This window comes from Paroedura picta, chromosome 13, assembly GCF_049243985.1.
Source record: "Paroedura picta isolate Pp20150507F chromosome 13, Ppicta_v3.0, whole genome shotgun sequence".
Taxonomy (NCBI): Eukaryota; Metazoa; Chordata; class Lepidosauria; order Squamata; family Gekkonidae; genus Paroedura; species Paroedura picta.
The window spans coordinates 3,209,279-3,228,174 of record NC_135381.1 but is presented as its reverse complement, the minus strand read 5'-3'; the positions used below and the strand labels follow the sequence as shown (position 1 = coordinate 3,228,174).

Genomic DNA, 18,896 nt, shown 5'->3' with positions numbered 1-18,896 from the left:
ATTTTGATTAAAGGGTTTTTAAAGGTACTGGTAATAGTATGGCTTCCAATGGTGGAACCTCTTTATTGTTGTGAGAGGTTCATGCTGATATTTGTATCACGACAATTTGCTGTTTTCAGCATCCCACATTTGAAATTCTGCATTATCCATACATTAGAAGGAAAGCCAAGAGAGACACTATACAATAAAGATATGGCAGAAACATCTTCCCATCTCTAACAATCCCCAGCAATACCTCTAGGGGGGGAATGACAGAAGAGGTGAAAAGTCCTGACTTTGGTCTCTGCAAGTTAATCTCCTGCCTCGGTATAGAACTGAAATGAGGTGTCCAGAAGGGTGGGTAGTTTAGAGAGGCAGGGCAGTGTAGTGATAGGACTATCGGGCTAGACCCAGGTTAAAATCACCACTTAGCTAAGAGAGGTCACTGATCGGGACCAATCACCCTCTGTCAGCCTGTCTAACCTACCTTCCGAAGATTCTTGTGGGGAGAAATGTGAACTCCTTTTTTGGTAGGGTAGGATAAAAATATGACAGATGAGGTTGACAGAAGCAAGTGAGAACCAAGGGAAGAAGCGGATGGTGTGGGCATGAGGAGTGGAGCTCGCATGGCTGTGGTTTGGTTTTTATAAAATTTGAACAGCTGCAGATGTAAGGTGGCTTCAAAATGCATGAGCCGGTTTGCTTAACCTAGTGGCTAGCATTTACAGCTGACTGTTGGAATATATTAAACCTTTAAATAGTAGTTTAGTCAATCTCAGTATGGTTTTTGTGGCTGCTGCAAACTCCTCCTTTCTGCTGTCTGTTAGCTAATCAACCTTCATGGATTTGCTGAAATATACAGCTTTGTTTCCCCCCCACCCCTTTTGTGGAATTATAGATTAGTCCTTCCGCCGTTCCACCATCTTCTGCTTTTTACCTCAATCGACCAAGTGGAAGTCAAAATTCTCTAGTGTCTGACATTTCAGGTAAAGTTACTTGCTTCCTCCTTTTTTTTTCTTCAAATAAATAAATAAATACCTACCATCTGAGTGCTGGGATAAGACTGCGGAGAAAGGTGTGTCCTTTACTCCCCACATTTGGAGGTTGGGAGGTCTTGTCTTAAGTCCCTCTGGAGCAGCCTTTCTCAACGTTTTTACCCTTGAGAGACCCCTGAAACATTCTTCAGGCTTTGAGAAACCCCAGAAGTGGCGCAATCGTGCAGAATATGGTTCATGCCCACCCAGGACCCCTTCCCCTTCTTACCCCATCCAGGCCCATCATTGGCCCTTTCGGGAGAGATGGGTTGACATGTCCATCTAGCACGATAAATGTTTTAACAAATTTAAAAAACATATTAAAGATTAAACTGCCACCCAATCAGGAAACCCTCCCAGGGCTGTCAAGGAGCCCCAGGGTTTTTACAAAACCCTGATTGAGGAAACCACGTCATCTCCAAGCCCTACTGGACAACGGCTTGGTCCGCTTCCCTGTAACAAGGAGCGGGTGTCCCGTTGAGGAATGGAAGAGCCGCTGATTTAAGTATCACTGCCCTAAGATCTCTTAGACCAGGGGTAGTCAACCTGTGGTCCTCCAGATGTCCATGGACTACAATTCCCATGAGCCCCTGCCAGCATTTGCTCTCAGGGGCTCATGGGAATTGTAGTCCATGGACATCTGGAGGACTACAGGTTGACTACCCCTGTCTTAGACTACATGTAAAATACGTTGGAACGCAGGCAAATCCAGGGACTCCAAGGCATTGTTCTGCCTCTATTCCAATCTGCTTAAGACAGTATGAAAGGGGGGATAAAATACTCAGGCACAGGTGACCGTTGTGCCCATCCTTTGCTTTACTAGCTGCCACGATTGGGTTGCTTGTCCTGAGAGGCCCGTTCTTGAGTCCACTGAACCTGCCGACCCGTTTAAATCAGACGGCGGAGAAGATGGATTTAAAAGGGGAGCGTATTGATATATTGTCAAGTCCGACTATTCTTATTACGTTCTTAACTCTGGTTTCCCAAGTGTCCCCTGCAATATTAATAAGTCATCTTGAGCACTACATCATGCCAAGCCCTTTTGTTGTTAAAGCTCCCGACGCCTAATATTTCAGACACGAGGATTTCATAAGCTTCTTCTGAATTTATGCTCGTGATACGAAAATAGGTGTGGGGGGGAAGTCATGTCAGCGTCACATCTCCTTTTGAAACGGAAATAACTTTGAATATATATTTTTTCTTCTTCTTTCAGGACTGACGTACTGGAAGCTAGATGAGAAGGAGATGTACCTCTCTCTGCCTGAGAACCTCGAGAATGAATTTAATATAATTCCAGCAACGGTGTCCCCAGAGCAGGTATTTCCTTGTTTTGTTTTGTTGGAACTGATAGGAACTGCTTAGTTGCTCTTGGGTTAATTGTGCTGATCACATCAGTGGCTGTTCTTTTGCAGCCCCTCAGCCATTTCGTTTCCGGAGTCTGAGAACCAGGGCTCCTTCCCCGAAAATATGTTGTGTCCCCCCCCTTTTCCCAATTTTGCATGTAGCCTTTGGGCATTTAAACAGGCAGACTGCTAGCTTTACAGTGTTTGGTTATGATGATTTTTAAGGTATCCTTTAAGTGCCTTTTTCAGGATGAAAGGTGGGATCTCTTACCTTGGTCTCCTAATAGAATCATCAGCTAATAAAGGCACAGTGGTCCAGAGAATTGTTCCTTTTAGGTGTGGGCTTTTTGTCATGGTTTTCCATGCTGAGCATTGATCCAGTGTTGTCAAGTGCTAGGTTTAGGTATCAGATAGAAAGAAGTGACAATCTCTGCTTAAAGGAATAGAAGCCGGCTGTGAGAAGAGTTAGGGGCAAGTCCAGGCTGGGCACAATGGAGAGATCAGACTGCTTTGTCTACAATGAGAATTGTGGCTTTAAAGGAGTTTATGAAAGGGACTTTGATGGAGCAGGAGAGCTGTTCCAGATGTGAGAGCCAGAGGTGCAAGAATGAAAGCACAGGCCTGAAGTAAGTTGTGCTTGCACAAAGAGAACTGGGCAGGGGGTGGGGAAGAAAGGAATGAGATGCTAGAAGTGGTTGATGAAAGTGGCAGAGAGTCGCCCTGAGTCGAGATGCAAGATCATCCCCTCCTGTCTTGACATTTGTTTCCAAGAATGTTGCGGTTCATTTTAGCAGCGTATCTTTACTTGCAAAATCTCTTGGGCCACCGATTTGTAGACAGATCTTTGATTCATCATTGGCTGTTGCAAATTGTTCCTGTTGACAGGAGGGCTTGGATGTTCTCTAGAGAGGTTCTATTTTATTCAACTTAGTCGCATCTTTCTGCAAACTGAAGTCAGGAATATAAAAACAGGGGGGAAAGATTCCTTCAAATGATAATAAATCAGGAGAGTGCTGAATCTCTCTGTCACTTCTGTGATTTACAATATTATTATGTTTTGCCTAGCTAGTCAGATAAGCTTCAGTGCCTGAAAAGACAAAAGCAAACAGAAAATTACAACTTTACTCTTCTTTTTTTTTTAAGGTAGAGCGGTTGGGTTTTAGAGATCTCATTTTTTCTTGCAGTGTTGTACATCTGCCTGTCTAATTCTGCCAATCCCATTTCTCTTTTGGATGACCATAAAATCCCTTGATTCATTTTGTGGGGGGCGGGATTGTGTATTGTGTGCTACTGACTTCATAGGCTGTCAGCAGGTACGGCAGCAGTAAGATTGAAGGCTAATTCATCTCTCATCTGCCGTGCGCCCGAGAGCGATTTCTGCCTCTCTTCCCTGGCTCTCAAGGAGAAGCAGCACAGACACCTGTGCGTTGCAGAGCTCCATTCCCCAGGGCGACTTTTTAGCAAAATTTGGCAGAAACATCTGGCGGAAGCTGCCATTTATCCTTTACTTTTTATAAGGAAGGAGTGAGGGGAGAGGCACTGCTATTCAAGCTGCACAGGAGCATCAGCTGTGTCAAGGCACTCTTCATACAAACAGGGTCTCTGAGGGACATAAGATGGGAGAACTCAAGGGAAGAGTTGAGGATGAGAGTTCTGGAAGGGAGGGGGCCTTCTGATGTCCATACGGAACAGCCAACAGTTTTAAGCACCTTACAGGCTTTCTCAACCAGCGTTGGCCCTGGAAGGGTTTCCCAAATGTGTGGGAGTGAATTTTAGGGCCATATATGGTCATGTTGACCTACCCCCCCCCTCCCCAAAAGGCCAGTGATGGGCCTGGAGGGGGTGGGAAGGGGAGGGGCCAGGGTGGGCATGGCCACAGCTATGTCTTCCCTGTTATATTTTTCACCATCATAGAATCATAGAGTTGGAAGGGGCCATACAGGCCATCTAGTCCAACCCCCTGCTCAATGCAGGATCAGCCCAGAGCATCCTAAAGCATCCAGGAAAAGTGTGTATCCAACCTTTGCTTGAAGACTTCCAGTGAGGGGGCGCTCACCACCTCCTTAGGCAGCCTATTCCACTGCTGAACTACTCTGACTGTGAATTTTTTTTCCTGATATCTAGCCTATATCGTTGTACTTGTAGTTTAAACCCATTACTGCGCGTCCTCTCCTCTGCAGCCAATGGGAACAGCATCCTGCCCTCCTCCAAGTGGCAACCTTTCAAATACTTAAAGAGGGCTATCATGTCCCCTCTCAACCTCCTTTTCTCCAGGCTGATCATGCCCATCATGCCCCTTCTGGGGTTTCTCGAAGCCTGAAGGATGTTTCAGGGGTTTCTCAATGGTAAAAACTTTATTTATAAAGATATCTTTTTGATGTGCAGAGACTTTTCTGTTCATGACAGTGGCCAGACCAGCTCTGCACAAAAACCACCTAATGAATCCAGAGCAATCACTGTTGTCAAAGCCCTTTTAGGCACACAGGTTTGGAATTGAGGCGTAGCAGACCTTCCCCCCCCCCCTTCCTCCCACTCCCCGGGGAATGATGGGGGCTGACTGGCACCTTTGCTGTGGCATTTAGCTTCTGCGGTATGTAATGCATTTGTGTTTGTATATTGTTGTTTCTTTAAGTCCTCTTCTGGTGATGAAGTGAAGCCGCCCTGCTTAAAGGAAATCTATCACAAGAAGCAAAGGGAAAGCAAGGAGCTTGCTGACTGGGGCTTCCCCTCCTCTCAAGCCACCCACCCGCCTGAGGTAGGGATTGGTGCTTGGGTGCCCCTGATGCCTCTTTGTACTTCGGGCTGGTCGTCCCGTTCCAGATTCCCAACAGAGTTAGATTTTGTTGAATGCGGCACTAGACACAGTGGCAATCCAGTTGTCCCTCTGGTCTCTCTTTTCCTGATAAGATACAGGACACAAGGCCAGCAATCCTTCTTTAATGTATCTTGCGGATTCCATCCTCACTGCTGCCGTCAGCTGCAGAGAGCTAGTTTGGTGTTGTGGTCAGGAGTGCGGACTTCTAATCTGGCATGCTGGGTTCGATTCTGCGCTCCCCCACATGCAACCAGCTGGGTGACCTTGGGCTCGCCACGGCACTGATAAAACTGTTCTGACCGGGCAGTGATATCAGCGCTCTCTCAGCCTCACCCACCCCACAGGGTGTCTGTTGTGGGGAGAGGAATGGGAAGGCGACTGTAAGCCGCTTTGAGCCTCCTTCGGGTAGGGAAAAGCGGCATATAAGAACCAACTCTTCTTCTTCTTCTTCTTCTTCTTTAGATGTCACTGCTCTTTGGTTGGTAAACGGGCAAATGGCTTTTCTTTCCAAACTTGTAGGCATCAGCGGTGTCATGGGTCAGAGCGGTGGGCTCTAATCTGGAGAGCCAGGTTTGATTCCTCACTCCTCCACAGGCAGACACAGCTGGGTGACCTTGGGCCAGTCACAGTTCTCTCAGAACTCAGCCCCACTTACCTTACAGGGTGTCTGTTGTGGGGAGAGGAAGGGAAGGCAGTTGTAAGCCGCTTTGAGACTCCTTCAGGTAGTGAAAAGTGGGATATGAGCACCAGGTCTTTTTCCTCTTCTTCAAACTAGCCTGGATCTGCTCTTCTACCGTTAAAAGCTATAGCTTTGTCTTTTCCTCCTGATGATCTCTCCTGCTGCTATCAGAATTAAAAATTATTCTGTAAATAGCTGGGTGTTAATTTCGGTTCCAGTCAGCGACGTTTCTTTTGCAGATCCTGACCTTAGACCCGACATTGCACATGAAACCAGGCCAGCTGAACCCCGGACTTCCCTCCCACGGCATTTACATGGCCCCAGAGAAGGCCTCTTTCTCCCCAGACTCTATGGCAGAGCCTGCTTTCTTCCTGCATTCTGACACCGATTCGTTTCCACGCACAAGTACCGTAACATCACCTCAGTCTGCGGGTTCTTTGCAAGCGGATCCCTGGAACAGGTGTGTGTCCCCGAACGAAGCTGAGGACACCAGCAGCTCTTACCCAGCGGCGTTTTCTCACCCGAGTCACGAGATCTCGAACACAGAAGAAGACAACTTAACCCTCACTCCGTCTTCAGCGACCCAGTCCCAGATCCCGTCTGGAGGCAATAGTTTGGCCGCTTATAGCGTCTCGGTGACACATTCGGAAGACCCTCTGATGCTGTCCAAGTAAGAGCATCATCCGTAGTTTTTCAAACAAGGATTGCTGTATTAGCTAGGGCTACCTGAAAAGGATGGCTCTCTGCCCTTTCTTGGCAGGTGTCCTCCTGAGACATAAGGAGTAGGGATGCTTTTGGGTTTGGATATGACTGTATGAATAAGGCAAGTATAGTGTATTGTTCTTCCTTCTTCTCTGTCTGTATGCTGTTCCTGGTTGTACGCAGAAGAGCCTACCTACAGGTCTTTCAGATGTTCTTTTCAAACCTTTTCACATGAAGGTACCCAGACAGAAAGAGCTGCAGAAATCCCTTTTGCTCTGTACGGTCAGCGGGGTATACTACGGCCACATTCAAGGCACCTGCCTTCAGAGAACAGGAAAAGCTTGGATGTTTGCTGTGAATTTTGGCTTACTTCCTTAGAACTGTATACCCTTCACAGCACACCCAAGTGTCAACTCACAAACTGCCATGGAAACACTTTACCCCAGCATCTCCGGTTAGAGGGACCAGGCAGCTGGCCTGAGACTCTTGCAGAGCTACTGCCAGTCTGAGTAGGTGATAATGGCTTTGATGGATTCCATACAAGGCAGCTTCATATGTGTTCAGGTGCAGTTCAGTGGTAGAACACCTGCTTGGCCTGCAGAAGGCCCCAGGTTCAGTCCCCGGCACCTCCAGTTAGTAAGGGCCAGTCAGTGAGTGAGGGGAAAGACCTCAGCCTGAGATCCTGAAGGTGTAGAGGCAATGCTGGTTGGTGCAGTGACAATGCTGACCTTGATAGACCAACTGTCTGATTCATTAGAAGGCAGCTTCACTTTTCAGTTTCAGTAGAGATTTGCTGTACAGCGTAGGAAAGCTGATCTTCAAAAAGTCCCAGCTCACATGCCCACTTGAGCATGCAGGTCTTTCCCATGCAGTTCTCTGGATCCTGACCCCCTTGTACATAATATGCCATGGGAACAGTCTTTGACCTTCAGGTCAGAGGTCAAGTCCCAATAGGGCTCTTTCAGCGTCAGAGAAACAAATGCCAGCTGGGTTGCATTCTGCCTCACAGCTACGGCCGTCCAATAGAGGGCTTAGGGAGGATGACGCATTTTTGATTTCTAAAACAGGATCAAGCAGAATCTGAGGGAAAAACATGCCCGCCACGTTGCTGATCTACGAGCCTATTATGACTCAGAAATTGAAAGCTTAAAGCAGCAGCTGGAGGCAAGCCATAAACTTCCTTCTGAAGACTTGAAGAAAATTAATCAAACCCTCGCTGGCAGGTAATACTGGAGGAGTTCGGAACAGTATGCATATCATTTCCCCATCTCTCTCTCCCTTCTTTTAAACCTGTAGACTTGAAACCACCTTTATTATGGATCACTTCCTTCAAGTTTTGAAGAAGCTGGATGCATATTGATGGCTACAGGAAAATGTTGCCGACCCTGGCTGGGAAAACCTGCTAACTGGGATTTCATTTAAAATGCATAGCCTGGGCTATTTTTGTTTTCTTCAAAGAGCAGAGTTTCTTACCTATGCACGCACATGCTAAAACCACCATCTCTCCAATGTATTTTCAGTTTTGCCTTAGCTCTGGGAGCTTTGTAAGTTCTGTGTATGTTATGCTGTCCTGAGACATCCATTCTCCTCGTCTCCTTCAAGGATAGAGATCCCGATGGGGGGCCAGGTAAATCTGTCTCTAGCAGTAGAAAAGGACAAGAGTCCAGGAGCACCTTCCAGACTCACAGCCTTGGTGGCAGGGGAATCAGCTTTCATTAGCCATTCTCCTTCCTTTAAAAATATACTGTGAATTTCAAACAGAAAGATAAAAATTCCACAAGGATAAAAAAAAAAGTTTTTTTTAAAATGGGTACGGATAAAAATAGATAACAGTATAGCCTTTTAGTTTTCCCGCAACCAAAAAAATCCCCCAAAAACAAAAACCCAATGCCAATTAAGCATTCCCCCCCCCCTTACATAAAGAAAATCAAGAAGGGATTTCCAGTTAGCAATAAATTTAGTTATTGTTTTTCCTCTTATCAAAGAAGTTCTCCACCACATCTGCTCTTTTAAGAATACAAGCAATGGACCTTTGGAAACCAGCATCCAAGTCGGGGCTCCAATTACTCGGTCCAATTGATTTTTTTCCCTATTTGTGTCGATCCAAGAATATTTATTCAAGCTGTCCTGGTAACGTTCCACTACCATTTTGGCCTCTCTCTCTGGGTTGCCTTGGTAGGGCAAATGAAATAACGGAACAAATTATTCCAAAATCAACTTCATCGTTTTCTAATGGGTTTTTTTTGTGTGGCTTTTTTAGATGTGACCACTTACAGGTGACACTGAACGACGCTAATAATCACGTGCGAGCCCTTGAAAATAAGAACAACGCTTTGGAGGTGGAAGTGGTAGGTGCAGAGCAAGCAGTTGAGGAAGGAGGATGTTTCTCTAGCCAGAAGGCGCTTGTCTATAGGCATCAGGAGCTGTCTCTTGATGCCTATAGATGGAGTGATGATTTGGGATGAACCAAGAGCAGATGCTACTTGCAGGAACCTTGGTTTCTCTGAGCACTCCTTGGTTTTCCCTACCCAAAGGCCAGTTCTAGGTGGTTTGATTCTTGTGTTTTGTTTGTTTTGTAAAAATTCAGTCATCCAAGCCATGATAAACATGGGAAATATTTTGGCCATTGGGTTTTCTTAAAAGCATGACACTGTAAATTCACCCCCAGTGATGTTTTCCAAGTGAGCCTCTGTCTGGTACGTGCCCACCCGACTCTTGGCCTCCTTGTGTTTCAGACAGACTGGAGGGAGCGCTTCTCTGTTGTCAGCGGCACAACCAAAGCCTTGCGCGAGCAGCTTGAAGAGGTGCGCGCCAGCAGCAAAGAGAAAGACAACACCATCAGCCGTCTGAAGAGGAGGCTCAAGGACCTGGAAGAGGCATTTGAAAAAGCCTACAAGTTGTCGGATAACAAAGACGCCAGGATCCGGGAAGAAAATAAAATGTTTCAAAACGTAAGTCAGAGAGTACAGGATCTTTGCTGAAGGCCGGATGGAGTTCCGATTGAGTTTGGCCGTGTGGGGGAAAGGTTTAATGCTCGTTGGCCTTAAAGTTAGTACTATGGATACTTAGGGGGATGATCTTTTGTGTGCACTAGTGCAGGAGTCCCCAGCCTGACAAAGCTTTTCCTGGCATCCTGCAAGTGTTTTTTAGAATGTGGGCAATCCCCGGCTTGTGTCCAGCAGGACTTCTGATTGGCCGGACAGATTAAAAGACATTCTCTTAAGTGGGGCTTCTGCTTTGAATGCTGAAGAATTTCCATGGGAATTCTGCACAGCCTCAACCCCTGACCCTTTGTGGTTGGTTCCACCTCCAGCAGCAGCCATTTTGTCCACCACCCTGTGTCAGAATTCGCAAGGGACCTGCAGGCCCAAAAAGACAGGGGACCCCCCCCCCCCCCGCATTAGTGGCTTGTATCTAGAACATGTAGAGGCAGGCAGTGTGGTCTAACTTAGAACTGTGACAGCCTCTTGCAGACTTTCTGTGGGTTTTTGTCTGTGGGGCTCATGGGAATTGTAGTCCATGGCCATCTGGAGAGCCACACTTTGGCCACCCCTGCTCTAGAGGCCTAATCTCTTTCTCCACTGATCGGTTGGCTGGTTCCCACATGTTGATGGAACAGGTCCATGCACACGTGCAGCCGGTTAATGCATGCTAACATTTTGCGGTAAGTTGATGTTTCTGTCAGTCATGTTAAAAAGAACTTCAAAACCATTTTCTTTCTTTGTAGCTTTTAGGGGAATACGAATCCCTTGGGAAGGAACATGAAAGAGTTAAGGTAAGAGGACAAACACACACGCCAGGTGCTAAAATGGGGTACTGAGAGGTATTGGAACAGGGCGGAAAAGAAACGGAGGGCATCTTTGAAGGTCAGAGCCCTGCGTTTCTAAGGCTGGCACTTTGGTAGTGTGCAGGTAGCAGAAACTAATGCGTGAAGTCGGGAGACGAAGCGTACAATTTGTGACTTTATCAAACATAAATTGTCATTTTCTGAATACCTCCTAACTGGATCAGGAGTGAAGTCGCTAACCGCACCATTTAAAGTGGAATTTTGTCTCTTGCTGGCCAGAGCACGTGAATTTGTCCTTGTAATCTTTCAGCCCTGCGTCTACTTAACACTTACTTTGAACATAACATCGTGTTTTTCTCCCCCTTCTCCCAGGACACATTAAATATAACTGAGAACAAACTGCTTGATGCACATGCTCAGATCTCGGATTTGAAAAGGTAAATGTGCCATTGAACTCTCAGCAGGAAGCCCTTTTGCCATCCGAGAGTGCTTTGAGTTGTCCGAGATCACCAAACTGCTATTTTGTGCAGCCTTTGCGAGATGCCTTGCAAAGAAGGGGCTACTTATCATTCACAGTTGTTGCCCACTTGTGTTGCTGGAGCGTTGCTGGAGCAGGTGATGAGTTGCCATGGGGGAGGGGGGGAGGCAAGGGGCTCAGGGCCATTTCGCATAACCTGTTTGGTAGAAACATGAATCCCAAATGGATAAGTTGCCCTGCATAAACTGTGATTTGATTTATAAAAGTTCCCTGGCGGTCTTGGGGGGGAGGGGGAGTGTCGGTGATAGGCCAGTGAGAGCTGGGCATTAACAGCAGCCAGAAAGCCGGCCCTACAGGGAAGCTGATTGGTTGGATGGTTCCCACATCTTAGTTCTACGCCCGCTTCTCTGAAGGGGCATGGCACAACTTCCAGGGTTCCTCGAAGCCTGAAAAGCATTCCAGGCTTCCTCCACGCTCTGAAGGTTGAATGAGGCTGCCCTGCTGGGTCGCCATATGTCAGCTGTGACGTGAAGGCACTTCCCACCACCAGCCCAGTATTGTTACATATGAGGGTTGAGAACAGAACTCGTAGCATCCTCTGCTGCTCTCACTGGAGGGATCCCGGACAGAAGTTCTTACCAGGCTAGCCTGCTTAGGAGTATATCTGAACAGCCAGGTTTTCAAACTTTCCGATTCAGGATAAAAAGGGCCCCTACGAGACCATGCTTGTCGCAGTAGCAGCTTGGAAGACCCGAAGCTTTTGCCGTGCGTCACTCAAACATGCCAGAACAAGCTTGGTCTGTATATTTTTAGAGGTTTCTGTGATCGTTGTGGCCCATAAACGCGATGCTCCAAAGTAGCTAATTTGGGGCGCATTGTGTGAACATTTTGCACCCACTTGTGAGGAACGTTGTTCTGCGGCAACCTCTGGTTTTAAGCAAACGAGGAACTGAGCTTCCCAGACAGAGTTGCTAGATCAAACCTATTTAAAATAGTTTCTGTGTAACATCATCTCCCTCTTTCTCTCTCTCTCTGCTTTAGGACCATCTCAAAACTGGAAGCTCAGATCAAGCAGCTGGAACATGAGAACCTGCAAAAATTTCGGCACTTCGCAGACAGCCACTTGAGAACGGCTTCTGCCAAGTAAGCAACACTGGTGCTCCTTTAGAAGGTGGTCTCGCTCATCCGCGTTATTGCTTGCATGAGAGCGACCGCAGTGTTCAAAAGCAAGGCACGGCTTTCTCTGTGCTTCTGGAAGAAGAATCAGCGTTCCACTTAACTGCCATTACGTACGGCACAGCCTGCTGTGGGTGGTGGGTGGGGACGGCTCCATAAGTGAGGCTGGAACTTGATGGCAGGAAGACTCAACTACACATGGGAGTGTGAAGTGTCGTCAAATGGCCTCTGACACGGCGACCTTATGTTCTCCCAAATGCCCTATCGCTTAACAGCCCCTCTCGGGCTAGCTGTCTTGGGGTGGTGAACATTGGCGAAAACAAACATTTCAGTTAAACGATACATGGGACCTCATTATGTAAATTAGACGATTAAATTGAAAATTAAAAATTTTCTGGCTGCTGCTGGGCTATTGATGTACTGGAAAACCACTCATCTTAATTTCATGATTCTCCCGTGGAAATGCATAACGGAGGCTCTGTTTATCCTCTGGAAAGCACCAGAATCTAAAATACATGTTGTCGAACGTGGTAACGTCTCACCTGCTATCTGCAAATTACACGGGAAAACAAAAGAGATAAAGAAGAAGCACTGTTGGGGAGATGAGACATTTGGGGATGGCTGTCGCAATGCTGGGGGGGAATGACTCAGCAGGTACTGCTGATAACGCTGTAGTGTTGTCAGATCTATAATGTATTACAAAAGGAAACCGAGAATGCTGAAAAAAATTATAAGGAAAGCAGCCACGTGCATTTTACTTAAAGCGGCTCCTTAAAATTGTGTTTTCCTTTTATGCTTTCTTTTTATATTTGCCAGAGAGGTCTGCTTTCCTAAGCAGCTTTATGGTGATGTTTGTGCTTTGGGATTTATGTGGTTGTCGCGAACGTCCCGGCTAGTCTAATGCTAGCCTGGACGTTCCAGAAGCAGAGTGTGAGGTCTCCACCCATCCCACGCTTTCTGTCTCATTAGCAAACACGCCAGCTCTGATGTCAGCAGACGGAAATGGTTGATACCTGGGGCAGAATATTCCATCTTCACAGGCCAGCCTTTAGAACCTGAAGACAGCCCCAGAGATAATAGGCTAGAAGACGCTTATGCTGCTTTCAGGTAATCAAGGTTGAATTGCATACCCTTCCCAAAGGGGAAAATCCACCACCCCACTCCCAGGGTAGTGGGAACCAAGGGCCTTTTGCCAGTTTTGCCCCCAACTGCTGGTAGATCTTGTGACCAAAGATCATAGAGTAACTGCTCTGAACTTTTTCTTGCGCTGGGCTTGAATCCAGAAGACAATTCACTAGGCCCTCAGTTTGGCTTCTGTTTATTGCTCCAGGACAGTGCTACCTTGTGGCTCTTGTAGCTTTGTTGCAGTTGGCGCTCGCTTTGTTTTGACTGTACAGCTTCCTTTTGGGAATTTCTCCTCCAGGGCAGCTCTTTTGTCATGAATACTGATAATTTCTCAATGGTTTTGTTTGTTTAAGGCACCACTCTCCTCCAGAGAAGGACTCCTCTCCAGACCCTCTAGTTACAAATGAAGTGGAGAAAAAAGAAAGGGAAGCGCCGGAAGCACCCATATTAAAAGCTGTCAAGGAACTAGAGGAGAGGAAGATGTCAAAAAGTTGGGGTACTCAGACGGAGAAAGAGGGGCCAGGCCCTGCCAGTAAGTTGCCGTGGGTTTCTCTGGGCTTCCGGAGCCAAGATCGTTGGTTTTGCTGACGTCTATTTCCTCCTGCCCCATTAGAACTGGGGATACACCACAGGTCAGGTCAGAGACCCACAACTGAATCTGCAACTCCAGTGGAAATTGTCTGTGTGCACGTGCTCACATACACAAAGTAGAGCTGGTCGTGGCCACAGGAGAAGTATTTATTTATTATATTTATATACTGTCCTCCCCTGAGGCTCAGGGTCATTTTCATGCAACTGGAGAGGAAAAACAAAACAGTACAGATAATATACTAAATGTAACAATATTGAAACAGTCATAACAGGGGGACAGTAACATAATGGAACAAACATGGTGAGAATATCCAATTTTAACTGTAACCTACTGATGGCCCCGTAGAATGGACATGTTGGTGGTGGTTCTCATAGAGTGGTTCTCCATGTTCCTGACCCCAAGCCTAGTAGCTGTTTAGGGGGCTAATTTCTATGGGGGCCTCCTTCTTCAGTCTCCTAGCCCCAATTTGTGCCCATCTCTTGTTATCTCCTCCTCCTCCGTGGGTCTACTTCTCATTCACAGTTCTTGTCCATTGGCAAGCCCTTGCCCATTTGAGACCATCTGCGCACTGAAGAAGGGACAAGCAGCAACCACCCTCGGGCAGGGGAGGGGAGGGTTCTCGGGGAGCTGGAGATGGCTCGCATGCCCATCCATGCGCTCGTGCTGCTGCTTGTTGTAGAATCCTCCGGCCGACGTCTGACCGTTGGATTTGACGAAACCACCCTCGGTGCCACACGGTCCCCGGAGAAGGGGAAAGAGCAAGCCAGGCCCAAAAGACACAGCTCTCCTGGCGGCCAGAGGTCCTCCTCTCTGCCCCCTTCCAGTCGGAAGTCCAACACGCCAAATACACCAAGTAAGGATCCACAGGGCATCTTGTTTGCCAGCAGGCTCTCTTGGGGGAGAGAGGCAGAGTCGATGGATTTCCCCATGCCACAGTGAGCTGCCCAGCAAGTTCTGCTGGATGGCTGTTTAAGGGGGGGGAGGCCCCCCCAAAGCGGAGGACCAAGAAGTCTGTTGCCACAGCAGCCACTGCCTCTAGATGGTAACGCTGGCCAATTATCGAGGGGAGGGGGGACTTCATACTACTCATGGGGGCTTCCTTTCACTGATCTCTAAGCAACGTCCTTGGGACGAGGTGCATTTTACCCCGGAAAGGCTGAAGCGCAGACAGTCAAAGCGTACCTGTAACAAGCCGTTTCTGTCCTCAGCAAGGAGAGAGATCATGCTGGCTCCAGCCGCAGTGACGTGCAGCCCAAAACGCTCTCCCAAAGAGAACCTGTCTCCAGGGTTTAGTCACCTGCTCAGCAAACACGAGAACACTGTGACAAGGTAAGAGTCCTCACAGGGTTTTTTTTTTTTTTTTTTGGGGGGGGGGGGGGTCCCTGCTTTCATTTTGCCCAGCCAAAGGAAGCTGCAGTGCAGGGAATTTTGGCAGTAGCAGCCAGCCACTCCCTCCTGCTTTGCATGGCCTGCTCTGGATCAGCACAGTCGATGCACCGCCTCAGTCCTTACATGCGTTCAGTCCATCTTTCCTACCTGCTGTCAGAATCCCCCTGGTCCTTCTGCCATGATTGATTGTTGCCCCAGGATTTAAGTTTGCTCTGTGATGCTTCCCAGCTGCCCGCTTCTGGCACCTCAAGGTTATTTCCATGTTCTTTGGTTTACAACCGGCAGCTCCCCACAGCAATGCCTCACCTCCTTCTCTCTCCCACCTAACCCCACACATCTTGGTTTCCCTCCCCTTCGTAGTTAGATTATCTGCTGTGCTTCGTCTTTCTTTGAAATGCATTTTGTCACCTTCCCAAGGGGAGGGGGAAGATGTGTTTCCCTATTTGATAGACCTGGCTCAAGCCTAAGAGCCTCTGTCCTGTCTATGTATTTGTAACGGATGTCTTCTTTCCTGATTAAAGAAGCTTTCTTAAACATAAGTTTGGTGATTGGGAAACAGAACTCTGACCGTTAGACAGAACTCTTAGGATAGTTTGGAAGGAGACATTAGATCTGTGAAATTTGAATTATCTTCTGTGTTATCAAATCCAGCAAAGAAACTAGAGTAGGGTTCTTAATCTAGCAGTTTTCTGCAGTGGCCAGAAGACATTCTGGACAGTAACACCTCTCCCCTTCCGCTTGCACACGCTAGGTTTGACATCCTCCTGGACGAGCTGGAAAAGGCTCCAAGGCCTTCCTCGCAGTACAGCCACCCGCGGAAAAAACTCCAGTTTCTTCCTGTAGGCGACACCGAAGGTAAGTTGTCCCCATAGGTGGGTTCTGGGTTTCGTCATGTAGAACAGGCAATACATACACGTGACTGTCCATTTGCCACTTGAGAACATTTTGCATCCACAAGGGTGAGGGCAAGAGAATAAGGTTTTTGAGCCCAGGGGCACCTTTAAGACCAACGAAGCTTAATTCTTTCTTGTACACATGCGGTTCTTCAAATGAGGGTGCACGCCTTCATAGTACTCCTGCTTCATGGAGCTCCAAGAAGCCAGTCATGCTTCTGAGTTCTTTCTAAAGCCCACCCCTCCCCACACCGGAATTCTTTGCATGTAGTTCTGAATTTCTGGCCTTCTGTTGGAGGGTTGGACTAGATGACCCTGGAGGTCCCTTCCTACTCCATGATTCACTGTAATCCGAGGATTCTGTCCTGAAGTTCTGAAATAGTTGGGCGCTCGCTCTTAGCATGAGTGGAATCAAGCGTGCTGTGAAATAATATAGTGGAGTAATAGGAAGATTGTTTCTAATTAACTTAACTGAGCCAGTATTTGTGTATTTCGCTATTTGCGGTGATCACGGGAATGAATCCTGCAGGAATAGTCCAACTGTGGCCCTCCAGATGTCCATGGGCTACAATTCCCATGAGCCCCTGGCAGGGGCTCATGGGAATTGTAGCCCGTGGACATCTGGAGGGCCGCAGTTTGACTACCCGTGCATCTGAAAGTAAGAGGAGACGAAGGTTGCTTAGAATAGTGCAAGAAGGGGATCTGGAGCTGCTTGTCTTTTTTTGTATCAAAAAAGGCACAAAGTAGACATGATCGACTATTGTCCTAAGGACTCGATTGCAGGCAAAGGACTAATTCAGACGTGTCGCAGTCCACCTCGCAGGCTTCCGTCGGTGTTACAAAAGGAACATTTCCTAACCAGGATGTCTTCTGTACTGTCTGCTGTTCCACCAAGAACCGACAATCCCGTGTTTTCTTGTTTTGCTGCTGTCTAGAAACGGGGTTCCATAGCCCAGGCAAAGAGAGCCTCACGAGGTATTCCCCTTGCACTGACTCCTTGCACGCAGGAGGCGAGAGAGGCACACCGGGACCAGCGCGGGGGGAAGAGACCTCCGCCCACCCAAGCAAGCCCAGCCCGCCTTCCGCCGCAGCAGTCGAGGCAGATTTCAAGTACCTTTCCAGGATCAAGACGTTGGCCGACACGGAGAAGCTCTTTGATGAGCTCGCACACGAAAAGCAACAGGTAGGAGCTGTGGAATCTCCTTTACATCTCTTTAATGGGAAACAAAGCTTCCAATAGATAACAGAAAGAGATCTCTTGATCCGGGCAGATATAAAGGTAAAGGTATCCTCTGTGCAAGCACTGGGTCATGTCTGACCCTTGGGGTGACACCCTCTAGCGTTTTCATGGCAGACTCAGTACGGGGTGGTTTGCCAGTGCCTTCCCCAGTCATGACCGTTTACCCCCCAGCAAGCTGGGTACTCATTTTACCGACCTCGGAAGGATGGAAGGCTGAGTCAACCTTGAGCCGGCTGCTGGGATTGCACTCCCAGCCTCATGGGCAGAGCTTCAAATATATCAAAGGAGGAGTAAGGAGGGGAGGTTACTCCACCATGTTTTATCTATGGTGGCCAGCTGGTTCCCATGGTCCCCAGCAGGGGTTGGTGGGTTGGTTTGCCGTCATGTTTTTATCAGTTTATATTTTATTAACTACTGTGTTTTAGGGGGATTTTTTAGTGGATTGTATTTATCTATTTTTATCTTGTGACCCGCCACAAGCCGGCTCTGCTGAGAGTGGCAGGCAATTGATGATGATGATGATGATAAACCTGAGACAGGAGGGTACCATCCCAGCTGGAAACCAGTTTCTGGTTTTCTCACAGGCACTCAAGTTTAGTCTGATTCTTGAACGTTTCCCACTTGTGTTACTAGATCGAGGCCCAGTTGAGCCGGATACCATGTACAGGAGGGAGAACAACTCTGCAAGCAAGGCTAAATCAGGTAGAAATTCTCACCTTATGTACAACCTGTGGGTTGGGCACATGTCTCAGTCTTGTGGCTGAACCCAACATGATACATGGAAGAAACCTACCTTGGAGAAAATTGAGAAAAGGCATTCCATTTTAGAAGAATCAAGTCTTCTGTTTTTCATCTCCAAAACCACCCGGTCTGTTTTCTTCTGTTTAGGAAGCCCTGGAAGATCGCTTGGAAAGGATCAATAGAGAACTGGGATCCATCCGCATGATCCTAAAAAGATTCCACGTCTTGCGTACCTCCGCCAATACCTGAGATCTCTCTATCTCTTTCCATTCCAGATGTCCTTTTGTTTGCACTAAAAGCATAATAGTTATGCACTCTGGAAACGCAGCCGGTTTTGTATTTTTGTAAAACGCCCTCCCCCCAGCCGTGATGCAATCATGTTCCCCTTTACGCACAGCAATATTTTGTACTGAGCCACATATATTTTAAAAACCTATTTTATTACACCCGAAGGAATCAATCTTGTCAATTCTGTATTTTGCTACTTTTTGAAGAAGTGTGAATAGTGTTTTTTCTTTCTTTCTTAAAATGAGGTACATGAATTATTTCTCAGAACAGAGAAACAAAGAGGCAGCTCGAATGCAAAGGTTTATCATGTTGAAGTGGTTTTCGGCACTGCCCTCCACTTGTCATTTTTATAGAGCAACAAACCTGTCTTGTAAAGTAAGATATGTGAAACACAGTTTTTTATTGTGACGTGGACTCCAATGTGACATTCACAGCATTGTACATATACTGTGCCACATTTCACAAACACCAGTTTTCCATTGCAGTATTTTAGAAAGGAAAGCCTATTTTGTGCATGGTATGCGTGCACAGCCAGGAGTAGACCTGAACCAAATTAACATGTTTTTTTAATTTAAAGTATTTTTATTTTGCATGTTGGTTGCAGAAGCATTTCATTAAAACTTTGTTGACTAAAA

General features: G+C 47.2%; 1 protein-coding gene across 4 annotated transcripts in view; it reads left to right on the top strand.

Annotated features, from left to right (window-relative positions):
- MPHOSPH9 (M-phase phosphoprotein 9) overlaps positions 1-18,896 on the top strand; it is a 31,882-nt gene extending 12,986 nt beyond the window's left edge. For all 4 annotated transcript variants that reach the window (XM_077308182.1, XM_077308181.1, XM_077308184.1 and 1 more), the window contains exons 7-24: positions 878-965; positions 2,227-2,330; positions 4,989-5,111; positions 6,090-6,520; positions 7,620-7,775; positions 8,813-8,900; positions 9,288-9,503; positions 10,280-10,327; positions 10,712-10,776; positions 11,859-11,960; positions 12,963-13,100; positions 13,472-13,650; positions 14,390-14,563; positions 14,919-15,039; positions 15,851-15,954; positions 16,928-17,175; positions 17,866-17,934; positions 18,121-18,896. In XM_077308182.1, the coding sequence (XP_077164297.1) occupies positions 878-965; positions 2,227-2,330; positions 4,989-5,111; positions 6,090-6,520; positions 7,620-7,775; positions 8,813-8,900; positions 9,288-9,503; positions 10,280-10,327; positions 10,712-10,776; positions 11,859-11,960; positions 12,963-13,100; positions 13,472-13,650; positions 14,390-14,563; positions 14,919-15,039; positions 15,851-15,954; positions 16,928-17,175; positions 17,866-17,934; positions 18,121-18,222 (2,556 nt within the window). In that variant the 3' untranslated portion in view covers positions 18,223-18,896. The remainder of the gene's footprint in view (positions 1-877; positions 966-2,226; positions 2,331-4,988; positions 5,112-6,089; positions 6,521-7,619; positions 7,776-8,812; positions 8,901-9,287; positions 9,504-10,279; positions 10,328-10,711; positions 10,777-11,858; positions 11,961-12,962; positions 13,101-13,471; positions 13,651-14,389; positions 14,564-14,918; positions 15,040-15,850; positions 15,955-16,927; positions 17,176-17,865; positions 17,935-18,120) is intronic.